The 26,635-nt window shown below is 38.0% G+C and overlaps 1 protein-coding gene across 2 annotated transcripts in view; it reads right to left on the bottom strand.

Annotated features, from left to right (window-relative positions):
- The window catches only part of LOC117323965 (UTP--glucose-1-phosphate uridylyltransferase-like), a 58,069-nt gene that overhangs the window by 19,970 nt on the left and 11,464 nt on the right, over positions 1 to 26,635 (bottom strand). The window contains exons 1-2 of one of the 2 annotated variants that reach the window (XM_033879529.1): positions 22,568 to 23,094; positions 3,634 to 3,768 (exon numbers count right to left, since the gene is read on the bottom strand). In XM_033879529.1, the coding sequence (XP_033735420.1) occupies positions 3,634 to 3,768; positions 22,568 to 22,621 (189 nt within the window). In that variant the 5' untranslated portion in view covers positions 22,622 to 23,094. Of the gene's footprint in view, positions 1 to 3,633; positions 3,769 to 22,567; positions 23,095 to 26,635 lie in introns of those variants that run through there. The other variant, XM_033879530.1, reaches the window with a different exon arrangement.

The following is a 26,635-nucleotide window of genomic DNA, read 5'->3' as shown; positions in this document are numbered from 1 at the left end:
TTACAACCCTGACACCACTAATTAATGATCCCCAATATTACCAGGGTACAACCCTGACACCACTAATTAATGATCCCCAATATTACCAGGTTACAACCCTGACACCACTAATTAATGATCCCCAATATTACCAGGGTACAACCCTGACACCACTAATTAATGATCCCCAATATTACCAGGTTACAACCCTGACACCACTAATTAATGATCCCCAATATTACCAGGGTACAACCTTGACACCACTAATTAATGATCCCCAATATTACCAGGGTACAACCCTAACACCAATAATTAATGATCCCCAATATTACCAGGGTACAACCCTAACACCATTAATTAATGATCCCCAATATTACCAGGGTACAACCCTGACACCACTAATTAATGATCCCCAATATTACCAGGTTACAACCCTGACACCACAAATTAATGATCCCCAATATTACCAGGGTACAACCCTAACACCACTAATTAATGATCCCCAATATTACCAGGGTACAACCCTAACACCATTAATTAATGATCCCCAATATTACCAGGGTACAACCCTGACACCACTCATTAATGATCCCCAATATTACCAGGGTACAACCCTGACACCACTAATTAATGATCCCCAATATTACCAGGGTACAACCCTGACACCACTAATTAATGATCCCCAATATTACCAGGGTACAACCCTGACACCACTAATTAATGATCCCCAATATTACCAGGTTACAACCCTGACACCACTAATTAATGATCCCCAATATTACCAGGGTACAACCCTGACACCACTAATTAATGATCCCCAATATTACCAGGGTACAACCCTGACACCATTAATTAATGATCCCCAATATTACCAGGTTACAACCCTAACACCACTAATTAATGATCCCCAATATTACCAGGTTACAACCCTAACACCACTAATTAATGATCCCCAATATTACCAGGTTACAACCCTGACACCATTAATTAATGATCCCCAATATTACCAAGGTACAACCCTGACACCACTAATTAATGATCCCCAATATTACCAGGGTACAACCCTGACACCATTAATTAATGATCCCCAATGTTACCAGGTTACAACCCTGACACCATTAATTAATGATCCCCAATATTACCAGGGTACAACCCTGACACCACTAATTAATGATCCCCAATATTACCAGGTTACAATCCTGACACCATTAATTAATGATCCCCAATATTACCAGGTTACAACCCTGACACCACTAATTAATGGTCCCCAATATTACCAGGGTACAACCCTGACAACACTAATTAATGATCCCCAATATTACCAGGGTACAACCCTGACACCACTAATTAATGATCCCCAATATTACCAGGGTACAACCCTGACACCACTAATTAATGGTCCCCAACATTACCAGGGTACAACCCTGACACCACTAATTTATGGTCCCCAATATTACCAAGGTACAACCCTGACACCACTAATTAATGATCCCCAATATTACCAAGGTACAACCCTGACACCACTAATTAATGATCCCCAATATTACCAGGTTACAATCCTGACACCATTAATTAATGATCCCCAATATTACCAGGTTACAACCCTGACACCACTAATTAATGGTCCCCAATATTACCAGGGTACAACCCTGACAACACTAATTAATGATCCCCAATATTACCAGGGTACAACCCTGACACCACTAATTAATGATCCCCAATATTACCAGGGTACAACCCTGACACCACTAATTAATGGTCCCCAACATTACCAGGGTACAACCCTGACACCACTAATTAATGGTCCCCAATATTACCAGGGTACAACCCTGACACCACTAATTAATGATCCCCAATATTACCAGGGTACAACCCTGACACCACTAATTAATGATCCCCAATATTACCAGGGTACAACCCTGACACCACTAATTAATGATCCCCAATACTACCAGGGTACAACCTTGACACCACTAATTAACAACCATCAGCATTATTACCATGGTAACCATCCTTAAGTATTCTATAGGTTTAGTTGTGCCTTTTCACTTCAGTAGTATGTTAATTTTGATCTTCACCCCATATTAAGCACTTAGCATCAACCCCAACAACATGACTACACAATTTATTATGAATACTAACTGTTGAGATAGGGAATATGCTAACCTTGACCTTAGACATTGACCATTCAAACCTTTGAAGCAGCATGACACACATCTGACCAACATGGTCAACAACTCAGGGCTCTACAATATTATTTTTTCACACTTGTCCGTTTGGGCAAGTGATTCTAAAATCTACTTGTCCGACAGCCAAATGCACTTGTCCAAACTTTTCCCACTAACTTCCAGAAAAATGTTTGCCTTTATGATAATCATATTATAATAATGAAATAAATTAAGTTAACTCTTTAAAACTGTGTCAGTTGTCTTTATTTATTATTACAATGATTTTTTCATTATAATATTGCACTTCACTGTAAATGTCATTGCAAAGCCAACTGCTTAATAAGTCCTGATTTTTTTCATTATAATTCACTTCACTGTAAATGTCATTGCAAAGCCAACTGCTTAATAAGTTATGATTTTTCATTATAATTCACTTCACTGCAAATGTCATTGCGAAGCCAACTGCTTAGTAAGTCAAGACTAATCTGATTCGTCTTCTGAGTCAGATGCAGCAGCAGTTCAAGTCCAGGAAATTCTTTTAGCCAGTGTTCCTGAAAAACACGTTCCCTTTTCAACTCATATCCCTTCCGGACCTCTTTCTTTTTTTCGTCAGATTCATGATCAAGTTTTTGTCTCTTTGAGTTTCCTGCAACGCTGAACCCAAATTTCGTCAAATCCATATTACACCTGTCAGCGTGTTTCCAATATAAACAGTCAGATCAATCTTTGTCATGTAAATGCTTATATGTATATATATAGGGCAATCTCTTAAATACACACGCAACAGCGATTCAGATTTTCATGTTAGGAACACATCTGGGTTTACCACGATCTCTTTGATACAAACGCAACAGCGATTCAGATTATCATATTCGGAACACATCTGGGTTTTTACATAACATACCAATAGCTTACCTCCGTGAATCCAGAATGTGGCCATCGTAGTTTAATCGATCTCTTTGAAGTCACATTTTATTGAAAAACGAAATGAACAACTCTTGAATTTTGTAAGAAAGACATTTGAATCTTTTTTGCCATTTCTAAAAACATAGTTTCTGCTAAAAATCACTTGTCCGAGCGGGCAAGTGAGTATCCTGATGTACTTGTCCGACAGAGATTTGTACTGGTACGGACAAGTCGGACAAGCGTAATTGTCGAGCCCTGCAACTGTTGATTCTTAAACTCAAAATGGCTGCCTGTAAACCATGGGTTTATCAAATATGTACATACAGAAACAAAAGAGCTTTATATACTTTCTGAGAAATGGCAAACTGTGGCCTTAAAATGACAGTTCCTTCAGGTGGCCATGCTGTTCATATCCTACAAATAATTGTGATACTGCACACCTAGGACTGAAGAGGTTTAGTTAATTTCTGAGAAAATAGACTACAGGTGTAATTCCCAAAATTTATACTAATGATCGACTAAGAAATTTAAAGTGGGATATTTTTGATATTTTTGAAGAACAGTAAATTATAGGATTTACCTCCTGTTGTCCTGGTAATGCTGTGTTGACTAGTTTTGCGACCTCCTTGCTCATGGCTTTCATGATGTCGCGCCTTGTCAGCTCCTTGAACTGGACATCACTAGGGGTGCGTCTGTGGCCCCTCACATACGCCGTCTGCAAGGAATAATAATGTACATACTTATATTACCCTGACTGTCTCTTGTTTAATGGCAATGTCTACTAAGCTAACAGTTCCTGACGAGTTTTATTGAATGTTATACAACATCCATGTTAACTTGTTACTTGTGTCTAACAAGTGTTTTCTATAGTTATATAATACATTTGTAAATAAAGGATTTTAAAATGTCCTATAATGTTTCAGGATAAGCTATTTTTCAGAATGATAATTAATGACACTTTTACAAATCAAATTAATGAAAACAAACATGACAGGACATGATAAAAGATGTTCAAACTGTACAAATGAAAAACTGACATGTTTAAAGTACATTGTATCATAAAAAATTTGAAATAATTAAATGATATATGTATATACATAAAACATCCAACTGGCTCGTTGTAAAGCTTGGTGAGAAAATGATACCTTAAAACGTTAAACCTTAAAGAAAAACATAACTGAATCATGAGCTCCATTATGGAGGATTTGAACATCTCCACATCAATGTGTTCAAATCTAACACACCATTCAGTAACAAGTGCAACAACAGGTATATATTCATCATGACTGTCAGGCCTACATGCCTGTGTAGACATGGCCTGCCTAGCACACATGGTTTTGCTGTGGCCATGGCCTGTAGGTTTGAGTGATGTAGGATATTTGATAGACATCCTTGATACTGTACAAATCTGCCCCTCCCAATGTTTGACTGTCACACTGCCCCTCACTGATTAATGTAGCTACACATCACAATCTGTAAAGGTTTTTACACCTGCAGGCCATAATGTGACTTTGTCATACAGGTATATAATGCATATTAAAATTTGCACATAAAAATTAATTTATCAATACATTATAAAAACCAGTTTTTACATATGAAAGAAACCCATTTATTTCTTTGAATAAACTACTACATGTAAATAAAAGTCAAATTGCACACCAACATCACTGGAAAAGTTCTAAATGCACTATATACCTGTGGTAAACAAAGGAAGTCCTAAATATACCTATGGTAAACAAAGGAGGTCCTAAATATACCTATGGTAAACATAGGAAGTTCTAAATATACCTATGGTAAACATAGGAAGTCCTAAATATACCTATGGTAAACAAAGGAGGTCCTAAATATACCTATGGTAAACAATGAAAGTCCTACATATACCTATGGTAAACAAAGTAGGTCCTAAATATACCTATGGTAAACATAGGAAGTCCTAAATATACCTATGGTAAACATAGGAAGTTCTAAATATACCTATGGTAAACATAGGAAGTCCTAAATATACCTATGGTAAACATAGGAAGTCCTAAATATACCTATGGTAAACAATGAAAGTCCTACATATACCTATGGTAAACAAAGGAGGTCCTAAATATACCTGCTGTGGTAAACATAGGAAGTCCTTAATATACCTATGGTAAACAATGGAGGTCCTAAATATACCTGTGGTAAACAATGGAGGTCCTTAATATACCTATGGTAACAAAGGAAGTCCTAAATATACCTATGGTAAATAGAGGAAGTCCTAAATATACCTATGGTAAATAGAGGAAGTCCTAAATATACCTATGGCAACAAAGGAGGTCCCAAATATACATGTGGTAAACATAGGAAGTCCTAAATATACCTATGGTAAACATAGGAAGTCCTTAATATACCTATGGTAACAAAGGAAGTCCTCAATATATCTATGGTAAACAAAGGAGGTCCTAAATATACCTATGGTAAACAAAGGAGGTCCTAAATATACCTATGGTAAACAACGAAGGTCCTAAATATACCTATGGTAAACAACGAAGGTCCTAAATATATCAACGGTAAAAAAAGGAAGTCCTCAATATACCTATGGTAAACAAAGGAGGTCCTAAATATACCTATGGTAAACAACGAAGGTCCTAAATATATCAACGGTAAACAAAGGAAGTCCTCAATATACCTATGGTAAACAAAGGAGGTCCTAAATATACCTATGGTAAACAAAGGAAGTCCTTAATATACCTATGGTAAACAAAGGAGGTCCTAAATATACCTATGGTAAACATAGGAAGTCCTAAATATACCTGTGGTAAACATAGGAAGTCCTAAATATACCTGTGGTAAACATAGGAAGTCCTAAATATACCGGTGGTAAACAATGGAGGTCCTCAATATACCTATGGTAAACAAAGGAGGTCCTAAATATACCTATGGTAAACATAGGAAGGCCTAAATATACCTCTGGTAAACAACAAAGGTCCTAAATATATCAATGGTAAACAAAGGAAGTCCTAAATATACATGTGGTAAACAGAGGAAGTCCTAAATATACCTATGGTAAACAAAGGAGGTCCCAAATATACATGTGGTAAACATAGGAAGTCCTAAATATACCTGTGGTAAACATAGGAAGTCCTAAATATACCGGTGGTAAACAATGGAGGTCCTCAATATACCTATGGTAAACAAAGGAGGTCCTAAATATACCTATGGTAAACAAAAGAAGTCCTAAATATACCTATGGTAAACAAAGGAAGTCCTAAATATACCTATGGTAAATAGAGGAAGTCCTAAATATACCTATGGTAACAAAGGAGGTCCTAAATATACCTATGGTAACAGATGAAGTTCTAAATATACCTATGGTAAACAAAGGAAGTCCTTAATATACCTATGGTAACAAAGGAGATCCTAAATATACCTATGGTAAACAAATAAGGTCCTAAATATACCTATGGTAACAAAGGAAGTCCTAAATTTACCTATGGTAACAAAGGAGATCCTAAATATACCTATGGTAACAAAGAAGGTCCTAAATATACCTATGGTAACAAAGGAGATCCTAAATATACCTATGGTAAACATAGGAAGTCCTAAATATACCTATGGTAAACATAGGAAGTCCTAAATATACCTATGGGAAACAAAGGAGGTCCTAAATATACCTATGGTAAACATAGGAAGTTCTAAATATACCTATGGTAAACATAGGAAGTCCTAAATATACATATGGTAAACAAAGGAGGTCCTAAATATACCTATGGTAAACAATGAAAGTCCTACATATACCTATGGTAAACAAAGTAGGTCCTAAATATACCTATGGTAAACATAGGAAGTCCTAAATATACCTATGGTAAACATAGGAAGTTCTAAATATACCTATGGTAAACATAGGAAGTCCTAAATATACCTATGGTAAACAATGAAAGTCCTACATATACCTATGGTAAACAAAGGAGGTCCTAAATATACCTGCTGTGGTAAACATAGGAAGTCCTTAATATACCTATGGTAAACAATGGAGGTCCTAAATATACCTGTGGTAAACAATGGAGGTCCTTAATATACCTATGGTAACAAAGGAAGTCCTAAATATACCTATGGTAAATAGAGGAAGTCCTAAATATACCTATGGTAAATAGAGGAAGTCCTAAATATACCTATGGCAACAAAGGAGGTCCCAAATATACATGTGGTAAACATAGGAAGTCCTAAATATACCTATGGTAAACATAGGAAGTCCTTAATATACCTATGGTAACAAAGGAAGTCCTCAATATACCTATGGTAAACAAAGGAGGTCCTAAATATACCTATGGTAAACAATGGAGGTCCTTAATATACCTATGGTAACAAAGGAAGTCCTAAATATACCTATGGTAAATAGAGGAAGTCCTAAATATACCTATGGTAAATAGAGGAAGTCCTAAATATACCTATGGCAACAAAGGAGGTCCCAAATATACATGTGGTAAACATAGGAAGTCCTAAATATACCTATGGTAAACATAGGAAGTCCTTAATATACCTATGGTAACAAAGGAAGTCCTCAATATACCTATGGTAAACAAAGGAGGTCCTAAATATACCTATGGTAAACAAAGGAGGTCCTAAATATACCTATGGTAAACAATGAAAGTCCTACATATACCTATGGTAAACAAAGGAGGTCCTAAATATACCTGCTGTGGTAAACATAGGAAGTCCTTAATATACCTATGGTAAACAATGGAGGTCCTAAATATACCTGTGGTAAACAATGGAGGTCCTTAATATACCTATGGTAACAAAGGAAGTCCTAAATATACCTATGGTAAATAGAGGAAGTCCTAAATATACCTATGGTAAATAGAGGAAGTCCTAAATATACCTATGGCAACAAAGGAGGTCCCAAATATACATGTGGTAAACATAGGAAGTCCTAAATATACCTATGGTAAACATAGGAAGTCCTTAATATACCTATGGTAACAAAGGAAGTCCTCAATATACCTATGGTAAACAAAGGAGGTCCTAAATATACCTATGGTAAACAAAGGAGGTCCTAAATATACCTATGGTAAACAACGAAGGTCCTAAATATACCTATGGTAAACAACGAAGGTCCTAAATATATCAACGGTAAAAAAAGGAAGTCCTCAATATACCTATGGTAAACAAAGGAGGTCCTAAATATACCTATGGTAAACAACGAAGGTCCTAAATATATCAACGGTAAACAAAGGAAGTCCTCAATATACCTATGGTAAACAAAGGAGGTCCTAAATATACCTATGGTAAACAAAGGAAGTCCTTAATATACCTATGGTAAACAAAGGAGGTCCTAAATATACCTATGGTAAACATAGGAAGTCCTAAATATACCTGTGGTAAACATAGGAAGTCCTAAATATACCTGTGGTAAACATAGGAAGTCCTAAATATACCGGTGGTAAACAATGGAGGTCCTCAATATACCTATGGTAAACAAAGGAGGTCCTAAATATACCTATGGTAAACATAGGAAGGCCTAAATATACCTCTGGTAAACAACAAAGGTCCTAAATATATCAATGGTAAACAAAGGAAGTCCTAAATATACATGTGGTAAACAGAGGAAGTCCTAAATATACCTATGGTAAACAAAGGAGGTCCCAAATATACATGTGGTAAACATAGGAAGTCCTAAATATACCTGTGGTAAACATAGGAAGTCCTAAATATACCGGTGGTAAACAATGGAGGTCCTCAATATACCTATGGTAAACAAAGGAGGTCCTAAATATACCTATGGTAAACAAAAGAAGTCCTAAATATACCTATGGTAAACAAAGGAAGTCCTAAATATACCTATGGTAAATATAGGAAGTCCTAAATATACCTATGGTAACAAAGGAGGTCCTAAATATACCTATGGTAACAGATGAAGTTCTAAATATACCTATGGTAAACAAAGGAAGTCCTTAATATACCTATGGTAACAAAGGAGATCCTAAATATACCTATGGTAAACAAATAAGGTCCTAAATATACCTATGGTAACAAAGGAAGTCCTAAATATACCTATGGTAACAAAGGAGATCCTAAATATACCTATGGTAACAAAGAAGGTCCTAAATATACCTATGGTAACAAAGGAGATCCTAAATATACCTATGGTAAACATAGGAAGTCCTAAATATACCTATGGTAAACATAGGAAGTCCTAAATATACCTATGGGAAACAAAGGAGGTCCTAAATATACCTATTGAAAACATAGGAAGTCCTAAATATACCTATGGTAAACAATGAAAGTCCTAAATATACCTATGGTAAACAAAGGAGGTCCTAAATATACCTATGGTAACAAAGGAGATCCTAAATATACCTATGGTAAACATAGGAAGTCCTAAATATACCTATGGTAAACATAGGAAGTCCTAAATATACCTATGGGAAACAAAGGAGGTCCTAAATATACCTATTGAAAACATAGGAAGTCCTAAATATACCTATGGTAAACAATGGAAGTCCTAAATATACTTATGGTAAACAAAGGAGATCCTAAATATACCGGTGGTAAACAAAGGAGATCCTAAATATACCTATGGTAAACAGAGGAAGTTCTAAATATACCTATGGTAAACAAAGGAAGTCCTTAATATACCTATGGTAACAAAGGAGATCCTAAATATACCTATGGTAAACAAATAAGGTCCTAAATATACCTATGGTAACATAGGAAGTCCTAAATATACCTATGGTAAACAATGGAGGTCCTAAATATACATATGGTAAACAAAGGAAGTTCTAAATATACCTATGGTAAACATAGTAAGTCCTAAATATACCTATGGTAACAAAGGAGGTCCTAAACATACCTATGGTAAACAACAAAAGTCCTAAATATATCAACGGTAAACAAAGGAAGTCCTTAATATACCTGTGGTAAACAAAGGAAATGATAATAAATACTGGTCTTAAACAGAAAAAGTTGTCAATTTATGTGTGGTAGACAGAGGCAGTCTTGAATATACCTGTGGTAGATAGAGACAGTTCTCTGACTGCTCCTTATTATTCAGATCATTTGAAAGAATGAGGTTCTACCTGGAGCTAGCCGAGCTCATGTGAGATGTCATATATCTTCCATATGCATTAGTTTGGAATCTCTCTCTGCCAAAAATCCTTCTCAAGTCGTTGCATAATTTTCTTTAATTGGTATTGGTCTTGGGGATGCTTATCAAACAGGATTCCTGTTTCGTAGTAAACTTATGCCCATACCAGACCAGATATTAAACTAAACATAGAAGAACGATTACATGTTATTGAGGCTGTTTATAATCTGAATTACTCTAATTACTGACATGTCAGTGAGGACCCCACAATGACATACAATTACTACTTATATATGCTGCAAATATATAAATTACACTACATTTTGTATGACTTTGACATTAACATTAGTAACATTTCAAATTCTATTGCACATCTGTATTTTACATGCATGTGATATTTAAGAACATTTTGCCATCTGTAAGGGCCTTAATTATATGATGCACTTTAAAGTATATTTTAAGTAACAGCATCATTGTTCTTGACCTTTATTAAGTTTTTAAACCCAGAATGTGCATCATGCAGCATTTCACATTGTATTTTCATCTGAAATTTTAGAAAGTTTAAATATCCGTACAGGGCTTTTGATTATACTTTTTGACAGTATATTTTGGGCTGTATTTTTAGAAATCTTGATCTGAGGATTTCAATTTCAATTTTCAATTTAACAGCATGAAAAACCAAAAGTCAAAAGTCTGAATAGCCGGTCAGACTGAGAGGTTGCTGGCAACACATAATAAGTAACTAATACATTCTTGTCAGTAGAATATGGAGCAAACACTTGATTTTTTATCGAAAGTAAGTGTGACCTTGACAATCAACCTTCAAAGATGAAAAGCAGTTGCAAGCAAGCACTTTAAGAAGGAAGCACTGCATGAAGTATCAGTTTGATTGGCAAAAGCAAACTCAAGTGATTTTCTATATTTAGCAAGAGTGACCTTGAAATTTGACACAGAAAAGCAATCCCAAGTAAGCACTTTCAATAAGAAAGCACTGTATGAAGTTTGAGTTTGATTGACCCAAAGGAAACTCATGTTATTACAAGGAAACTGATTTCCATTTATAGTAACAGTGCACTTGACCTTTGACCTTTCAAACTGTAAATCAATTCTAAGCAAACACTTTAAGCATGAAGTACTGAGAGAAGCGAGTCAGATTGGCCAAAGCAAACTAGATTTTGCATGGTCAAGGTCATTTTACCTTTGAATGTTGATGCTGAAAATCAATTCTCAGCAAGCTTTTTCAATAAGGAAGCACTGTATGAAGTTTGAGTTACATCGGCCCAAGGAAACTCATGTTATTGCTTGGAAACTGATTTTCTATTTAGAGTAACAGTGACCTTGACCTTTAATGTTGAAAAGCAATCCCAAACAAGCACTTCCAATAAGGAAGCATTGTATGAAGTTTGAGGTAAATTGTTTTGAAGTATCAGTTTGATTAACAAAAGTTTTAATTTGATCGGCCCTAAGAAACTAAAGTTAATGAATGGAAATAAAAATGCCGGCAGACAGACTAGCAGACAGACAGATAGACAGACACTGTGATTACTATAGGGCACCCACACTTTTGCCCGGGGCCCTCGTAATGATGCAGAAGTTGTCCTCATTACCACAAAGGTTGAAAGTTGTCAATATATCAGTCTTACTGTTTGGAGACAGCAAAAACTTACATCTTCTTCGTTCAAGAAAAATAACTCTAACAACGCTTACAAGCTTCAGCATTCAACAGATGATTTACAACATCAACTCCACCCATCCTTTAGACCATCAGACGGTGACATTAATACACTCATTCCTCACTCTTTTTCCATAAATATGCATTTCTAAAAAGAGGTGTCCACACATTCCAAGTGAAAATTTACATACACAAAATGCAACAGAGTTTCTTATGGTGAGAAAGGCTTACTAATCTGTTTCCTGCCTATTGTTTTGACTAAATAGTAAATAGTACCTTTAAGTGAAAATTTTGTGATAGATACAGTATGATATGTCAGGTACTGAACATAAAACAAGGACATAGTCGTTAATGCCTCTCTCCAAGGGAGCCCATCACGGGCGTGATATCTCTCCAAGGGAGCCTGTCACGGGCGTGATATCTCTCCAAGGGAGCCCGTCACGGGCGTGATATCTCTCCAAGGGAGCCTGTCACGTATATCTCTCAAGATTATTAAATATGATGTTAAGAGGTAATAGACAATATGAAGTATGGAAAAAAAGTGGTAATTGATTTGTCTGAACAGCACATGGCAGCAAATTCTATAGTCCACTAAATATGAAACCTGTTTTATATCCTCTATCACCTTTATTGGTGAGGGGATGGAACCTGTTTATATATCCTCTACCACCTTTAATTTATTGGTGAAGGGATGGAACCTGTTTATATATCCCCTACCACCTTTATTGGTGAGGGGATAGAACCTGTTTATATATCCTCTACCACCTTTATTGGTGAGGGGATGGAACCTGTTTGTATATCCTCTACCACCTTTATTGGTGAGGGGATAGAACCTGTTTATATATCCTCTACCACCTTTATGGGTGAGGGGATAGAACCTGTTTATATATCCTCTACCACCTTTATTGGTGAGGGGATGGAACCTGTTTATATATCCCCTACCACCTTTATTGGTGAGGGGATGGAACCTGTTTATATATCCCCTACCACCTTTATTGGTGAGGGGATGGAACCTGTTTATATATCCCCTACCACCTTTATTGGTGAGGGGATGGAACCTGTTTATATATCCCCTACCACCTTTATTGGTGAGGGGATGGAACCTGTTTATATATCCTCTACTACCTTTATGGGTGATGGGATAGAACCTGTTTATATATCCTCTACCACCTTTATTGGTGAGGGGATAGAACCTGTTTATATATCCTCTACTACCTTTATGGGTGAGGGGATAGAACCTGTTTATATATCCCCTACCACCTTTATTGGTGAGGGGATGGAACCTGTTTATATATCCTCTACCACCTTTATTGGTGAGGGGATGGAACCTGTTTATATATCCCCTACCACCTTTATTGGTGAGGGGATGGAACCTGTTTATATATCCCCTACAACCTTTATTGGTGAGGGGATGGAACCTGTTTATATATCCCCTACCACCTTTATTGGTGAGGGGATGGAACCTGTTTATATATTCCCTACTACCTTTATTGGTGAGGGGATAGAACCTGTTTATATATCCTCTACCACCTTTATTGGTGAGGGGGTGGAACCTGTTTATATATCCCCTACCACCTTTATTGGTGAGGGGATAAAACCTGTTTATATATCCTCTACCACCTTTATTGGTGAGGGGGTGGAACCTGTTTATATATTCCCTGCCACCTTTATTGGTGAGGGGGTAGAACCTGTTTATATATCCTCTACCATCTTTATTGGTGAGGGGATGGAACCTGTTTATATATCCTCTACTACCTTTATTTGTGAGGGGGTGGAACCTGTTTATATATCCCCTACCACCTTTATTGGTGAGGGGATGGAACCTGTTTATATATCCTCTACTACCTTTATTGGTGAGGGGTGGAACCTGTTTATATATCCTCTACCACCTTTATTGGTGAGGGGTGGAACCTGTTTGTATATCCCCTACCATCTTTATTGGTGAGGGGATGGAACCTGTTTGTATATCCTCTACCACCTTTATTGGTGAGGGGATGGAACCTGTTTGTATATCCTCTACCACCTTTATATCCCCTGCCACCTTTATTGGGTGAGGAATGGAACCTGTTTTTATGTACTGTACAAGCTTTATGGTGTCAATTAAATTAATTAAAATACCATCATGATACGCAATGTGACCGTGATATGATATGACATTAAATAAAAACACAAGTTAAAATATAAATATAAGGAATTATTCTTGTTTTTCATCATTTACGTGTGTGTAAACTGCATTTTTTAAACAGATATTTCAACATGACACACGAACTTGCATCATTAACAACAGGGCTATATATGGCCATTAACGGTCGTCTGACAATGGAATCATTGTATATAGAGGATCTAACACAAGTGTCCCTGTGATATGACCCTGTCCCTCTGTCCAGAGTCAGACTTGCCTCTATTATATAAAGTTTGACTCTCCCTATGATGTTTCACACCAAATTTGGTGTAAATTACAATATTACAGCAAAGTTCCCCTTTTTGGGCCCTTCTGTCTCTATGGGTCGGACCAGCCTCATTTATCCATTTGGGTCAGATGACCTAAAAATGCAATTTACACGCCAGTTAATGATGAAAAACAAGAACTATTCCTTAAATGAGTGTAGCAGTTTTAGAGGATAACCACCCAACTGTGTGATAACATCAGCTTTAACATTATCATATACTTTATGATGTCCTTTGTGAATAGCACTAGATCATCTCTCGATATTGTTGAGAGATACAGTTTCACTCTGATACCATGATACCAAAATACCTCAACAGTATTAAATACTAGCTCCAGCTTGAAGACTAAAAACTGTCAAACTTATCTACTAGAATTTACATTTGGCCATGATTGATGTTGTTAACTGATAAGAATTCCTCTAGTACAGAAAAGTAACACAAGCCATAGTGACTTGACAATATTACAAGGACAATGTAAAAGGATCAAGCATGACTCAAGGACTGTCTGTGTAAGGAGGAGAGGGACATGACTCTAGGACTGTCTGTATAAGGAGGAGAGGGACATGACTCTAGGACTGTCTGTGTAAGGAGGAGAGGGACATGACTCTAGGACTGTCTGTACAAGGAGGAGAGGGACATGACTCTAGGACTGTCTGTGTAAGCATGACTCTAGGACTGTCTGTGTAAGCATGACTCTAGGACTGTCTGTGTAAGCATGACTCTAGGACTGTCTGTGTAAGCATGACTCTAGGACTGTCTGTGTAAGCATGACTCAAGGACTGTCTGTGTAAGGAGGTGAGGGACATGTCTCTAGGACTGTCTGTGTAAGGAGGAGAGGGACATGACTCTAGGACTGTCTGTGTAAGGAGGAGAGGGACATGACTCTAGGACTGTCTGTGTAAGGAGGAGAGGGACATGACTCAAGGACTGTCTGTGTAAGGAGGAGAGGGACATGACTCTAGGACTGTCTGTACAAGGAGGAGAGGGACATGACTCAAGGACTGTCTGTGTAAGGAAGAGAGGGACATGACTCTAGGACTGTCTGTGTAAGGAGGAGAGGGACATGACTCTAGGACTGTCTGTGTAAGGAAGAGAGAGACATGACTCTAGGACTGTCTGTATAAGGAGGAGAGGGATATGACTCTAGAACTGTCTGTGTAAGGAGGAGAGGGACATGACTCTAGGACTGTCTGTGTCAGTAGGTGAGGGACATAACTCTAGGACTGTCTGTATAAGGAGGAGAGGGACATGACTCTAGAACTGTCTGTATAAGGAGGAGAGGGATATGACTCTAGAACTGTCTGTGTAAGGAGGAGAGGGACATCACTCTAGGACTGTCTGTGTCAGTAGGTGAGGGATATGACACTAGGACTGTCTGTGTAAGGAAGAGAGGGACATGTCTCTAGGACTGTCTGTGTAAGGAGGAGAGGGACATGACACTAGGACTGTCTGTATAAGGAGGAGAGGGATATGACTCTAGGACTGTCTGTGTAAGGAGGAGAGGGACATGACTCTAGGACTGTCTGTGTAAGGAGGAGAGGGACATGACTCTAGGACTGTCTGTACAAGGAGGAGAGGGACATGACTCTAGGACTGTCTGTGTAAGCATGACTCAAGGACTGTCTGTGTAAGGAGGAGAGGGACATGACTCTAGGACTGTCTGTGTAAGGAGGAGAGGGACATGACTCTAGGACTGTCTGTACAAGGAGGAGAGGGACATGACTCTAGGACTGTCTGTGTAAGCATGACTCTAGGACTGTCTGTGTAAGCATGACTCAAGGACTGTCTGTGTAAGGAGGAGAGGGACATGACTCTAGGACTGTCTGTGTAAGGAGAGGGACATGACTCTAGGACTGTCTGTACAAGGAGGAGAGGGACATGACTCTAGGACTGTCTGTGTAAGCATGACTCTAGGACTGTCTGTGTAAGCATGACTCTAGGACTGTCTGTGTAAGCATGACTCTAGGACTGTCTGTGTAAGCATGACTCAAGGACTGTCTGTGTAAGGAGGTGAGGGACATGTCTCTAGGACTGTCTGTGTAAGCATGACTCTAGAACTGTCTGTGTTAGTAGGTGAGGGAAATGACTCTAGAACTGTCTGTGTCAGTAGGAGAGGGACATGACTCTAGGACTGTCTGTGTAAGGAGGTGAGGGACATGTCTCTAGGACTGTCTGTGTAAGGAGGAGAGGGACATGACTCAAGGACTGTCTGTGTAAGGAAGATAGGGATATGACTCTAGGACTGTCCGTGTAAGGAGGAGAGGGACATGACTCTAGGACTGTCTGTGTAAGCATGACTCAAGGACTGTCTGTATAAGGAGGAGAGGGACATCACTCTAGGACTGTCTGTGTCAGTAGGTGAGGGACATGACTCTAGGACTGTCTGTGTAAGGAGAAGAGGGACATGACTCTAGGACTGTCTGTGTAAGGAAGAGAGGGACATGACTCTAGGACTGTCTGTATAAGGAGGAGAGGGACATGACTCTAGGACTGTCTGTGTAAGGAGGTGAGGGACATGTCTCTAGGACTGTCTGTGTAAGGAGGAGAGGGACATGACTCTAGGACTGTCTGTGTAAGGAGGAGAGGGACATGACTCTAGGACTGTCTGTATAAGGAAGAGAGGGACATGTCTCTAGGACTGTCTGTGTAAGGAGGAGAGGGACATGTCTCTAGGACTGTCTGTGTAAGGAGGAGAGGGATATGACTCTAGGACTGTCTGTGTAAGGAGGAGAGGGACATGACTCTAGGACTGTCTGTGTAAGGAGGAGAGGGATATGACTCTAGGACTGTCTGTGTAAGGAGGAGAGGGACATGTCTCTAGGACTGTCTGTGTAAGGAGGAGAGGGATATGACTCTAGGACTGTCTGTGTAAGGAGGACAGGGACATGACTCTAGGACTGTCTGTGTAAGGAGGAGAGGGACATGTCTCTAGGACTGTCTGTGTAAGGAGGAGAGGGACATGACTCTAGGACTGTCTGTGTAAGGAGGAGAGGGACACCACTCCAGGACTGTCTGTGTCAGTAGGTGAGGGACATGACTCTAGGACTGTCTGTGTAAGGAGGAGAGGGACATGACTCTAGGACTGTCTGTATAAGGAAGAGAGGGACATGTCTCTAGGACTGTCTGTGTAAGGAGGAAAGGGACATGATTCTAGGGCTGTCTGTGCAAGGAGGAGAGGGACATGACTCTAGGACTGTCTGTGTTAGTAGGTGAGGGACATGACTCTAGAACTGTCTGTGTTAGTAGGTGAGGGACATGACTCTAGGACTGTCTGTGTAAGGAGGAGAGGGACATGACTCTAGGACTGTCTGTGTAAGGAAGATAGGGATATGACTCTAGAACTGTCCGTGTAAGGAAGAGAGGGACATGACTCTAGGACTGTCTGTGTAAGGAGGAGAGGGACATGACTCTAGGACTGTCTATATAAGGAGGAGAGGGACATGACTCTAGGACTGTCTGTGTAAGGAGGAGAGGGACATGACTCTAGGACTGTCTGTATAAGGAGGAGAGGGACATGACTCTAGAACTGTCTATACAAGGAGGAGAAGGACATGACTCTAGGACTGTCTGTGTAAGGAAGAGAGGGACATGTCTCTAGGACTGTCTGTATAAGGAGGAGAGGGACATGACTCTAGGACTGTCTGTGTAAGGAAGAGAGAGACATGACTCTAGGACTGTCTGTGTTTGTATGTGAAGAACATCACCTGGGACCAATGAACATAGATGGCTGGGGGGACAATGTACAAAGTACAAGTATAAAACATATATATATAATGTATCATCGAAGAACTGTCATAAATGATCAACAACTATATAAACACAACATCTGCTGCACTGAGTCAATTTCAATTATTGACATTAATGCCCTATACATCTGTCACAACACCAAAATAGGTAACAAAATATCAAATCAACAGGCGTACACCAGGAGTTCTCCAGTACAACAAATGACTCCACAGTTTAATGACCAGGCCCAAGATAAGTGCCTTAAGTTTAAATTTCCTCTAACATTAGCAATGCTTTTTGTAAGGGAAGTTGAAAAAGTGTAAAAATGTCCCCTGGACTTTTTTCGACCCCCACCCACCTCAAGTCTGATGAAATCATCTATTGTTCTCAAATGATATCCTGTGATCTGGTATCAACATAGTTATGTGATTGTATTCTGCAATTTATCAACTACAGTTTTGTGAATGCGGATACAAAGAATTTTATTTATTGTAAAGTGTCTCATCTCACTACTCACAGCTAAGGTCACTATGATATGACATTGGTGAGCAGACAGTGGGGACTGCCTAAAGATAAAGTTTTAGATTCCATTGGTGTTGAACTGGGGAAGGCAAATCTATTTTGGTTTCCTCTATGTCCCCTTGAAGAAGACACCAGAAAATGACTGATTGTGCAGTACTTATTTCTTCATATGTAGTTACCATGACGTACAGTGCTATCTGTCCTAGAATCTACAGGAAAAGATACAATGGAGATTTGGACATTTGAGTAGACATTAATGTGACACAAGTCAAGATATCAAACCACATTTCTCATGTTTTCATTGTACTTGTCACACTATACTTGCAAGATTAAACTAATTGAATAACAACTTCCTAGAGTGAACTTCAGGATATCCCCTGTAATACTGTTGTTGTATGTCAGGATATATCCTGTAATACTGTTATTGTACGTCAGGATATCTCCTGTAATACTGTTATTGTAACTCAGGATATCTCCTGTAATACTGTTGTTGTATGTCAGGATATATCCTGTAATACTGTTATTTACCTCAGGATATGTCCTGTAATACTGTTATTGTAACTCAGGATATCTCCTGTAATACTGTTATTGTACCTCAGGATATCTCCTGTAATACTGTTATTGTACCTCAGGATATCCCCTGTAATACTGTTGTTGTATGTCAGGATATCTCCTGTAATACTGTTATTGTAACTCAGGATATCTCCTGTAATACTGTTATTATATGTCAGGATATCTCCTGTAATACTGTTATTGTATGTCAGGATATCTCCTGTAATACTGTTATTGTAACTCAGGATATCTCCTGTAATACTGTTATTGTAACTCAGGATATCTCCTGTAATACTGTTGTTGTATGTCAGGATATATCCTGTAATACTGTTATTTACCTCAGGATATGTCCTGTAATACTGTTATTGTAACTCAGGATATCTCCTGTAATACTGTTATTGTACCTCAGGATATCTCCTGTAATACTGTTATTGTACCTCAGGATATCCCCTGTAATACTGTTACTGTAACTCAGGATATCTCCTGTAATACTGTTATTGTACGTCAGGATATCTCCTGTAATACTGTTATTGTACGTCAGGATATCTCCTGTAATACTGTTATTGTACGTCAGGATATCTCCTGTAATACTGTTATTGTACCTCAGGATATCTCCTGTAATACTGTTATTGTAACTCAGGATATCTCCTGTAATACTGTTATTGTAACTCAGGATATCTCCTGTAATACTGTTATTGTACGTCAGGATATCTCCTGTAATACTGTTATTGTACGTCAGGATATCTCCTGTAATACTGTTATTGTACTCAGGATATCTCCTGTAATACTGTTATGTAACTCAGGATATCTCCTGTAATACTGTTATTGTAACTCAGGATATCTCCTGTAATACTGTTATTGTAACTCAGGATATCTCCTGTAATACTGTTATTGTACCTCAGGATATCTCCTGTAATACTGTTATTGTACGTCAGGATATCTCCTGTAATACTGTTATTGTAACTCAGGATATCTCCTGTAATACTGTTATTGTACCTCAGGATATCTCCTGTAATACTGTTATTGTACCTCAGGATATCCCCTGTAATACTGTTATTGTATGTCAGGATATCTCCTGTAATACTGTTATTGTAACTCAGGATATCTCCTGTAATACTGTTATTGTAACTCAGGATATCTCCTGTAATACTGTTATTGTATGTCAGGATATCTCCTGTAATACTGTTATTGTATGTCAGGATATCTCCTGTAATACTGTTATTGTAACTCAGGATATCTCCTGTAATACTGTTATTGTAACTCAGGATATCTCCTGTAATACTGTTATTGTATGTCAGGATATCCCCTGTAATACTGTTATTGTACGTCAGGATATCTCCTGTAATACTGTTATTGTAACTCAGGATATCTCCTGTAATACTGTTATTGTACCTCAGGATATCCCCTGTAATACTGTTACTGTAACTCAGGATATCTCCTGTAATACTGTTACTATACGTCAGGATACCTCCTGTAATACTGTTATTGTACCTCAGGATATCTCCTGTAATACTGTTATTGTAACTCAGGATATCTCCTGTAATAATGTTATTGTAACTCAGGATATCTCCTGTAATACTGTTATTGTAACTCAGGATATCTCCTGTAATACTGTTATTGTACCTCGGGATATATCCTGTAATACTGTTAGTGTACGTCGGGATATATCCTGTAATACTGTTATTGTAACTCAGGATATCTCCTGTAATACTGTTATTGTATGTCAGGATATCTCCTGTAATACTGTTATTGTACGTCGGGATATATCCTGTAATACTGTTATTGTAACTCAGGATATCTCCTGTAATACTGTTATTGTACGTCAGGATATATCCTGTAATACTGTTATTTACCTCAGGATATGTCCTGTAATACTGTTATTGTAACTCAGGATATCTCCTGTAATACTGTTATTGTAACAGGATATCTCCTGTAATACTGTTATTACCTCAGGATATCTCCTGTAATACTGTTATTGTACCTCAGATATCTCCTGTAATACTGTTATTGTACCTCAGATATCTCCTGTAATACTGTTATTGTAACTCAGGATATCTCCTGTAATACTGTTATTGTAACTCAGGATATCTCCTGTAATACTGTTATTGTACGTCAGGATATATCCTGTAATACTGTTATTTACCTCAGGATATGTCCTGTAATACTGTTATTGTAACTCAGGATATCTCCTGTAATACTGTTATTGTAACTCAGGATATCTCCTGTAATACTGTTATTGTACGTCAGGATATATCCTGTAATACTGTTATTTACCTCAGGATATGTCCTGTAATACTGTTATTGTAACTCAGGATATCTCCTGTAATACTGTTATTGTATGTCAGGATATCTCCTGTAATACTGTTATTGTATGTCAGGATATCTCCTGTAATACTGTTATTGTATGTCAGGATATATCCTGTAATACTGTTATTGTAACTCAGGATATCTCCTGTAATACTGTTATTGTAACTCAGGATATCTCCTGTAATAATGTTATTGTAACTCAGGATATCTCCTGTAATACTGTTATTGTAACTCAGGATATCTCCTGTAATACTGTTATTGTACCTCGGGATATATCCTGTAATACTGTTATTGTACGTCGGGATATATCCTGTAATACTGTTATTGTAACTCAGGATATCTCCTGTAATACTGTTATTGTACGTCAGGATATATCCTGTAATACTGTTATTTACCTCAGGATATGTCCTGTAATACTGTTATTGTAACTCAGGATATCTCCTGTAATACTGTTATTGTAACAGGATATCTCCTGTAATACTGTTATTACCTCAGGATATCTCCTGTAATACTGTTATTGTACCTCAGATATCTCCTGTAATACTGTTATTGTACCTCAGATATCTCCTGTAATACTGTTATTGTAACTCAGGATATCTCCTGTAATACTGTTATTGTAACTCAGGATATCTCCTGTAATACTGTTATTGTACGTCAGGATATATCCTGTAATACTGTTATTTACCTCAGGATATGTCCTGTAATACTGTTATTGTAACTCAGGATATCTCCTGTAATACTGTTATTGTAACTCAGGATATCTCCTGTAATACTGTTATTGTACGTCAGGATATATCCTGTAATACTGTTATTTACCTCAGGATATGTCCTGTAATACTGTTATTGTAACTCAGGATATCTCCTGTAATACTGTTATTGTATGTCAGGATATCTCCTGTAATACTGTTATTGTAACAGGATATCTCCTGTAATACTGTTATTACCTCAGGATATCTCCTGTAATACTGTTAGTGTACCTCAGATATCTCCTGTAATACTGTTATTGTACCTCAGGATATCTCCTGTAATACTGTTATTGTACGTCAGGATATCTCCTGTAATACTGTTATTGTACCTCAGGATATCTCCTGTAATACTGTTATTGTACGTCAGGATATATCCTGTAATACTGTTATTGTACCTCAGGATATCTCCTGTAATACTGTTATTATCTCATGATATCCGGCCCCCTGTAATACTGTAGTAGTACTGTTAACACAAGATTGTACTTACATAGACTGATACTGGATCACTGGTAGACAGGTTTAGTGCTGTCATAGCTGACATGCTTCTTCAACTACCACATGTACTATATAATTTTTTTGGGTTGAGTTTCAATTGCCCGTCTTCCTGCTTAAGCATTTAAACAGTGAATAAACATTGCATACAATGAAGAATGTTTCTTAAATGGTAGTAATACTACCTAAATGCCTTATTTAGGGCAATGACAGCTGAACACATTTAGATTGCAGGTAAATCAGTTAGAACACAGGTAAATCACAGGTAGATCACAGGTAAATCACAGTGGTAGCTCATGTAGGAATCTCAGTTTGTGTGCACACACTAATCAGCTCAACACTGTCTTCCTTTTTTACACAAATATACACATTTAGTACATACTGGTGCTTTTAACATGACCCTATACTTTTCTTCTCTGCTATGTGATGTTGAAACGAGTTAAGGATAGGCAGAGGGCAAGTTGTCGGCATGTACTGATAACAAACTATACACAACCTGGCCTACAGGTAACAGCTAGACAGGTAAGGCAGCGTTGAAGGTAAGTTGATTTTCTTGTCAAATACAAATTTATGGTAGTGATCTACTTATATGGTCTAGATCTGTTTCACTTGTAGTACAATATAATAGTAAAATAACAACAGGCCCAACAGACCTGTATCACTTGTTGCCTTGGTTATATGAAGTAGACAGCTAGTTCCTTACACTGATGATGTGAAGACATGACATGTGTAGGTTATTATATACTACAGTATATATATAGTAACACCATATTAAATAGATGGGATGTGGTGTCATTCAAGTTAGGTCAACCTTACTGGTCAGTGTTTGTCCACTTCTAGCCTGTCTTTGTCTAGCCTAGCCTGGCAGATGTGTGGGGTATTTGGAGCAGCTAGTCTCCAGACCATGTAGGAGTGTCCAGGACCTGTCCATCCCAGATTTGATTAGTATCATTTATAATTGGTGCAAACTAGTTTCTGTCGTATTGACATTTCAGTAGTTAATAGTTATGAGGTACATTTTTTTACTATAATTTATTGACTTTGCTTTACATATAAATCATTGGGAAAAGTGGAAAAGAATTTGAAAATGTCTGTTATTTTTTAAGAATAGCTGACTACATATTTGACTGCAATATTACTTTTACAAGTACAGCTGTCAATTTTTTTTATCTTGATATCTAATGTCAGTGCTGGTCATAAAAGACTATCCCAAGTATACAATGTAATGAGGCATTTGTTATACAGAATCAGAACTGAAATTTTACTTCGTGTTATGAATAGTGTTAAAGTTATCAGAGTTCCAGCTAACAGTTTTGACTGTTACATATTGATGCAGGCACCTGTAGGAAAAATCCAGACATCTTGAATATTAATTCAGTCAAAGTAAACCACCTGTCAATCCTGCAGTTTATACTTTTCTCAAAACAAAACAAGTAATAAAAATTAAAATCCATTTCTGGGACTGGGCCCTGTTTGGTAACTACAGACATCCACACATTTCCCAGACTGGGCCCTGTTTGGTACCTACAGACACCCACACATTTCCCAGACTGGGCCCTGTTTGGTACCTACAGACATCCACACATTTCCCAGACTGGGCCCTGTTTGGTACCTACAGACACCCACACATTTCCCAGACTGGACCCTGTTTGGTACCTACAGACATCCACACATTTCCCAGACTGGGCCCTGTTTGGTACCTACAGACATCCACACATTTCCCAGACTGGGCCCTGTTTGGTAGCTACAGACATCCACACATTTCCCATACTGGGCCCTGTTTGGTACCTACAGACACCCACACATTTCCCAGACTGGACCCTGTTTGGTACCTACAGACATCCACACATTTCCCAGACTGGGCCCTGTTTGGTACCTACAGACATCCACACATTTCCCAGACTGGGCCCTGTTTGGTACCTAGACATCCACACATTTCCCAGACTGGACCCTGTTTGGTACCTACAGACATCCACACATTTCCCAGACTGGGCCCTGTTTGGTAGCTACAGACACCCACACATTTCCCAGACAGGGCCCTGTTTGGTACCTACAGACATCCACACATTTCCCAGACAGGGCCCTGTTTGGTAACTACAGACACCCACACATTTCCCAGACTGGGCCCTGTTTGGTACCTACAGACATCCACACATTTCCCAGACAGGGCCCTGTTTGGTACCTACAGACACCCACACATTTCCCAGACTGGGCCCTGTTTGGTACCTAAACATCCACACATTTCCCAGACTGGACCCTGTTTGGTACCTACAGACATCCACACATTTCCCAGACTGGGCCCTGTTTGGTAGCTACAGACACCCACACATTTCCCAGACAGGGCCCTGTTTGGTACCTACAGACACCCACACATTTCCCAGACATGGCCCTGTTTGGTAACTACAGACATCCACACATTTCCCAGACTGGGCCCTGTTTGGTGCCTACAGACATCCACACATTTCCCATGGGTCAGAGATCATCCATTCCATTTCAATCCTCTGGACATTTACATTCAGACATTTAAAGTGAAATTTAATAGACAGACAATGATAGACCTTGTTTGCTGCTCATAGCCTTTCAAGCCGTTACTCCTGGTGAGCTTACAACATTTAACAGTTATGTCCATCACTATATCATATATGGCAATATATGTAAAACATGTGTAATACATTGTTTTAATTATAATGTATATAAACAATTTATCCATCTAACCAAAGTCAGAAGTACTTTACCTTAAACTTTTCAAGATAATATAATCCATCTATGCATGTAACGTCTATATACTCGAGAAGCTCCATCCCGGACTCTATCACACACCAGCTAGATTAAACAAGAGATCACTCCCTCAACATTACCTGGCATTTTTTATTGTAAAATTTCAATGATCACAGGCTGTAGCAAATTGATGACATATACATCTTACAGAATGGACTCGATTTCATCTTTTTTTCCTGAACATAGCTCACAAATAGGGAAAGTGTAAAAAGGCCAGCTCAATTACATTGTACAGGTGGAATCTAATTGTTGGTTATATTGTTAAGCTGATGCCTTTTAAATTGCTAGCTATTTGAGATGTAGTCCAATGGATGTTCTATTTCTTATCTAAAGGTTCAACATCAGTCAAGTTATTATAAGGTTATGTTGACAATTCTAATTTATATCTCAGGTATGCAATTACCTGTTGAAAGATTCTATTTCTTAGCAGTACCATATTGATCGATAGCCTATAGCTACCGTAGATAGACACCAGGAAGATCACCAAACAAAGAAATTCATAATAATACTAGTAGGTTAACATCATTAGTCTTATTTAGGTGTAAGGTTCACTATGATATATATCCAGTGGCAGAATGCTTTCCTTATAATTATGGACAGTCATCAATGAGTTAAATGATTTCAAATTAGATAAAATATCGTAACATGTGGCATTGTGATCATATCACACATTCAGCTGCTGTTGTCACTAATCTACCTGCCGTGTCACCAAACCATGTACATCTCCTATTAACTGTCAAACCATTCTGTGTACCACAAAATAACTGAATCATAATTCGACCACTGTATAAATATATTTCTGCCACAATACGCCGTGTTATTCCACTCTCAAGCCATTGTATAAATGTGCCGACTGTTGGATAGATATATGTTATATAGCACTAGTGGTATATGACCTTCCGGTCTTTTGATTGTCAAAAATTTGAACTTTGACCCAAGCTGCAATTGTTATTGACGTCATCAATAATCGAATGACGTCACATCACCTGGTCCCAGACGTCACCGGTACACTTTATTTGCATACTCAAAATTATACTTTGTCACGTTTCCCTTTGATTCAAGCCGATATTATTTTGGTAGAAACAGGTCACACGACTCGTGATTGTTGGATATGGAATTTATTTCACACTAGTAAGTTATTTTTTAAAAGTTGCAAAAGACACTCGCTAAAGCTTGTGTCTTTTGTAACTTTTAAAAAATAACTTACTCCTGTGAAATAAATTCTATATCCAACAACCACTCGTTGTGTAACCCCTACATATAAAGAAGTCCAATGGGCCTGCAT

This window comes from Pecten maximus, chromosome 3, assembly GCF_902652985.1.
Source record: "Pecten maximus chromosome 3, xPecMax1.1, whole genome shotgun sequence".
NCBI lineage: Eukaryota > Metazoa > Mollusca > Bivalvia > Pectinida > Pectinidae > Pecten > Pecten maximus.
Note: the sequence above shows the minus strand (reverse complement) of the source record. Positions and strands in the feature narration are given on the sequence as shown.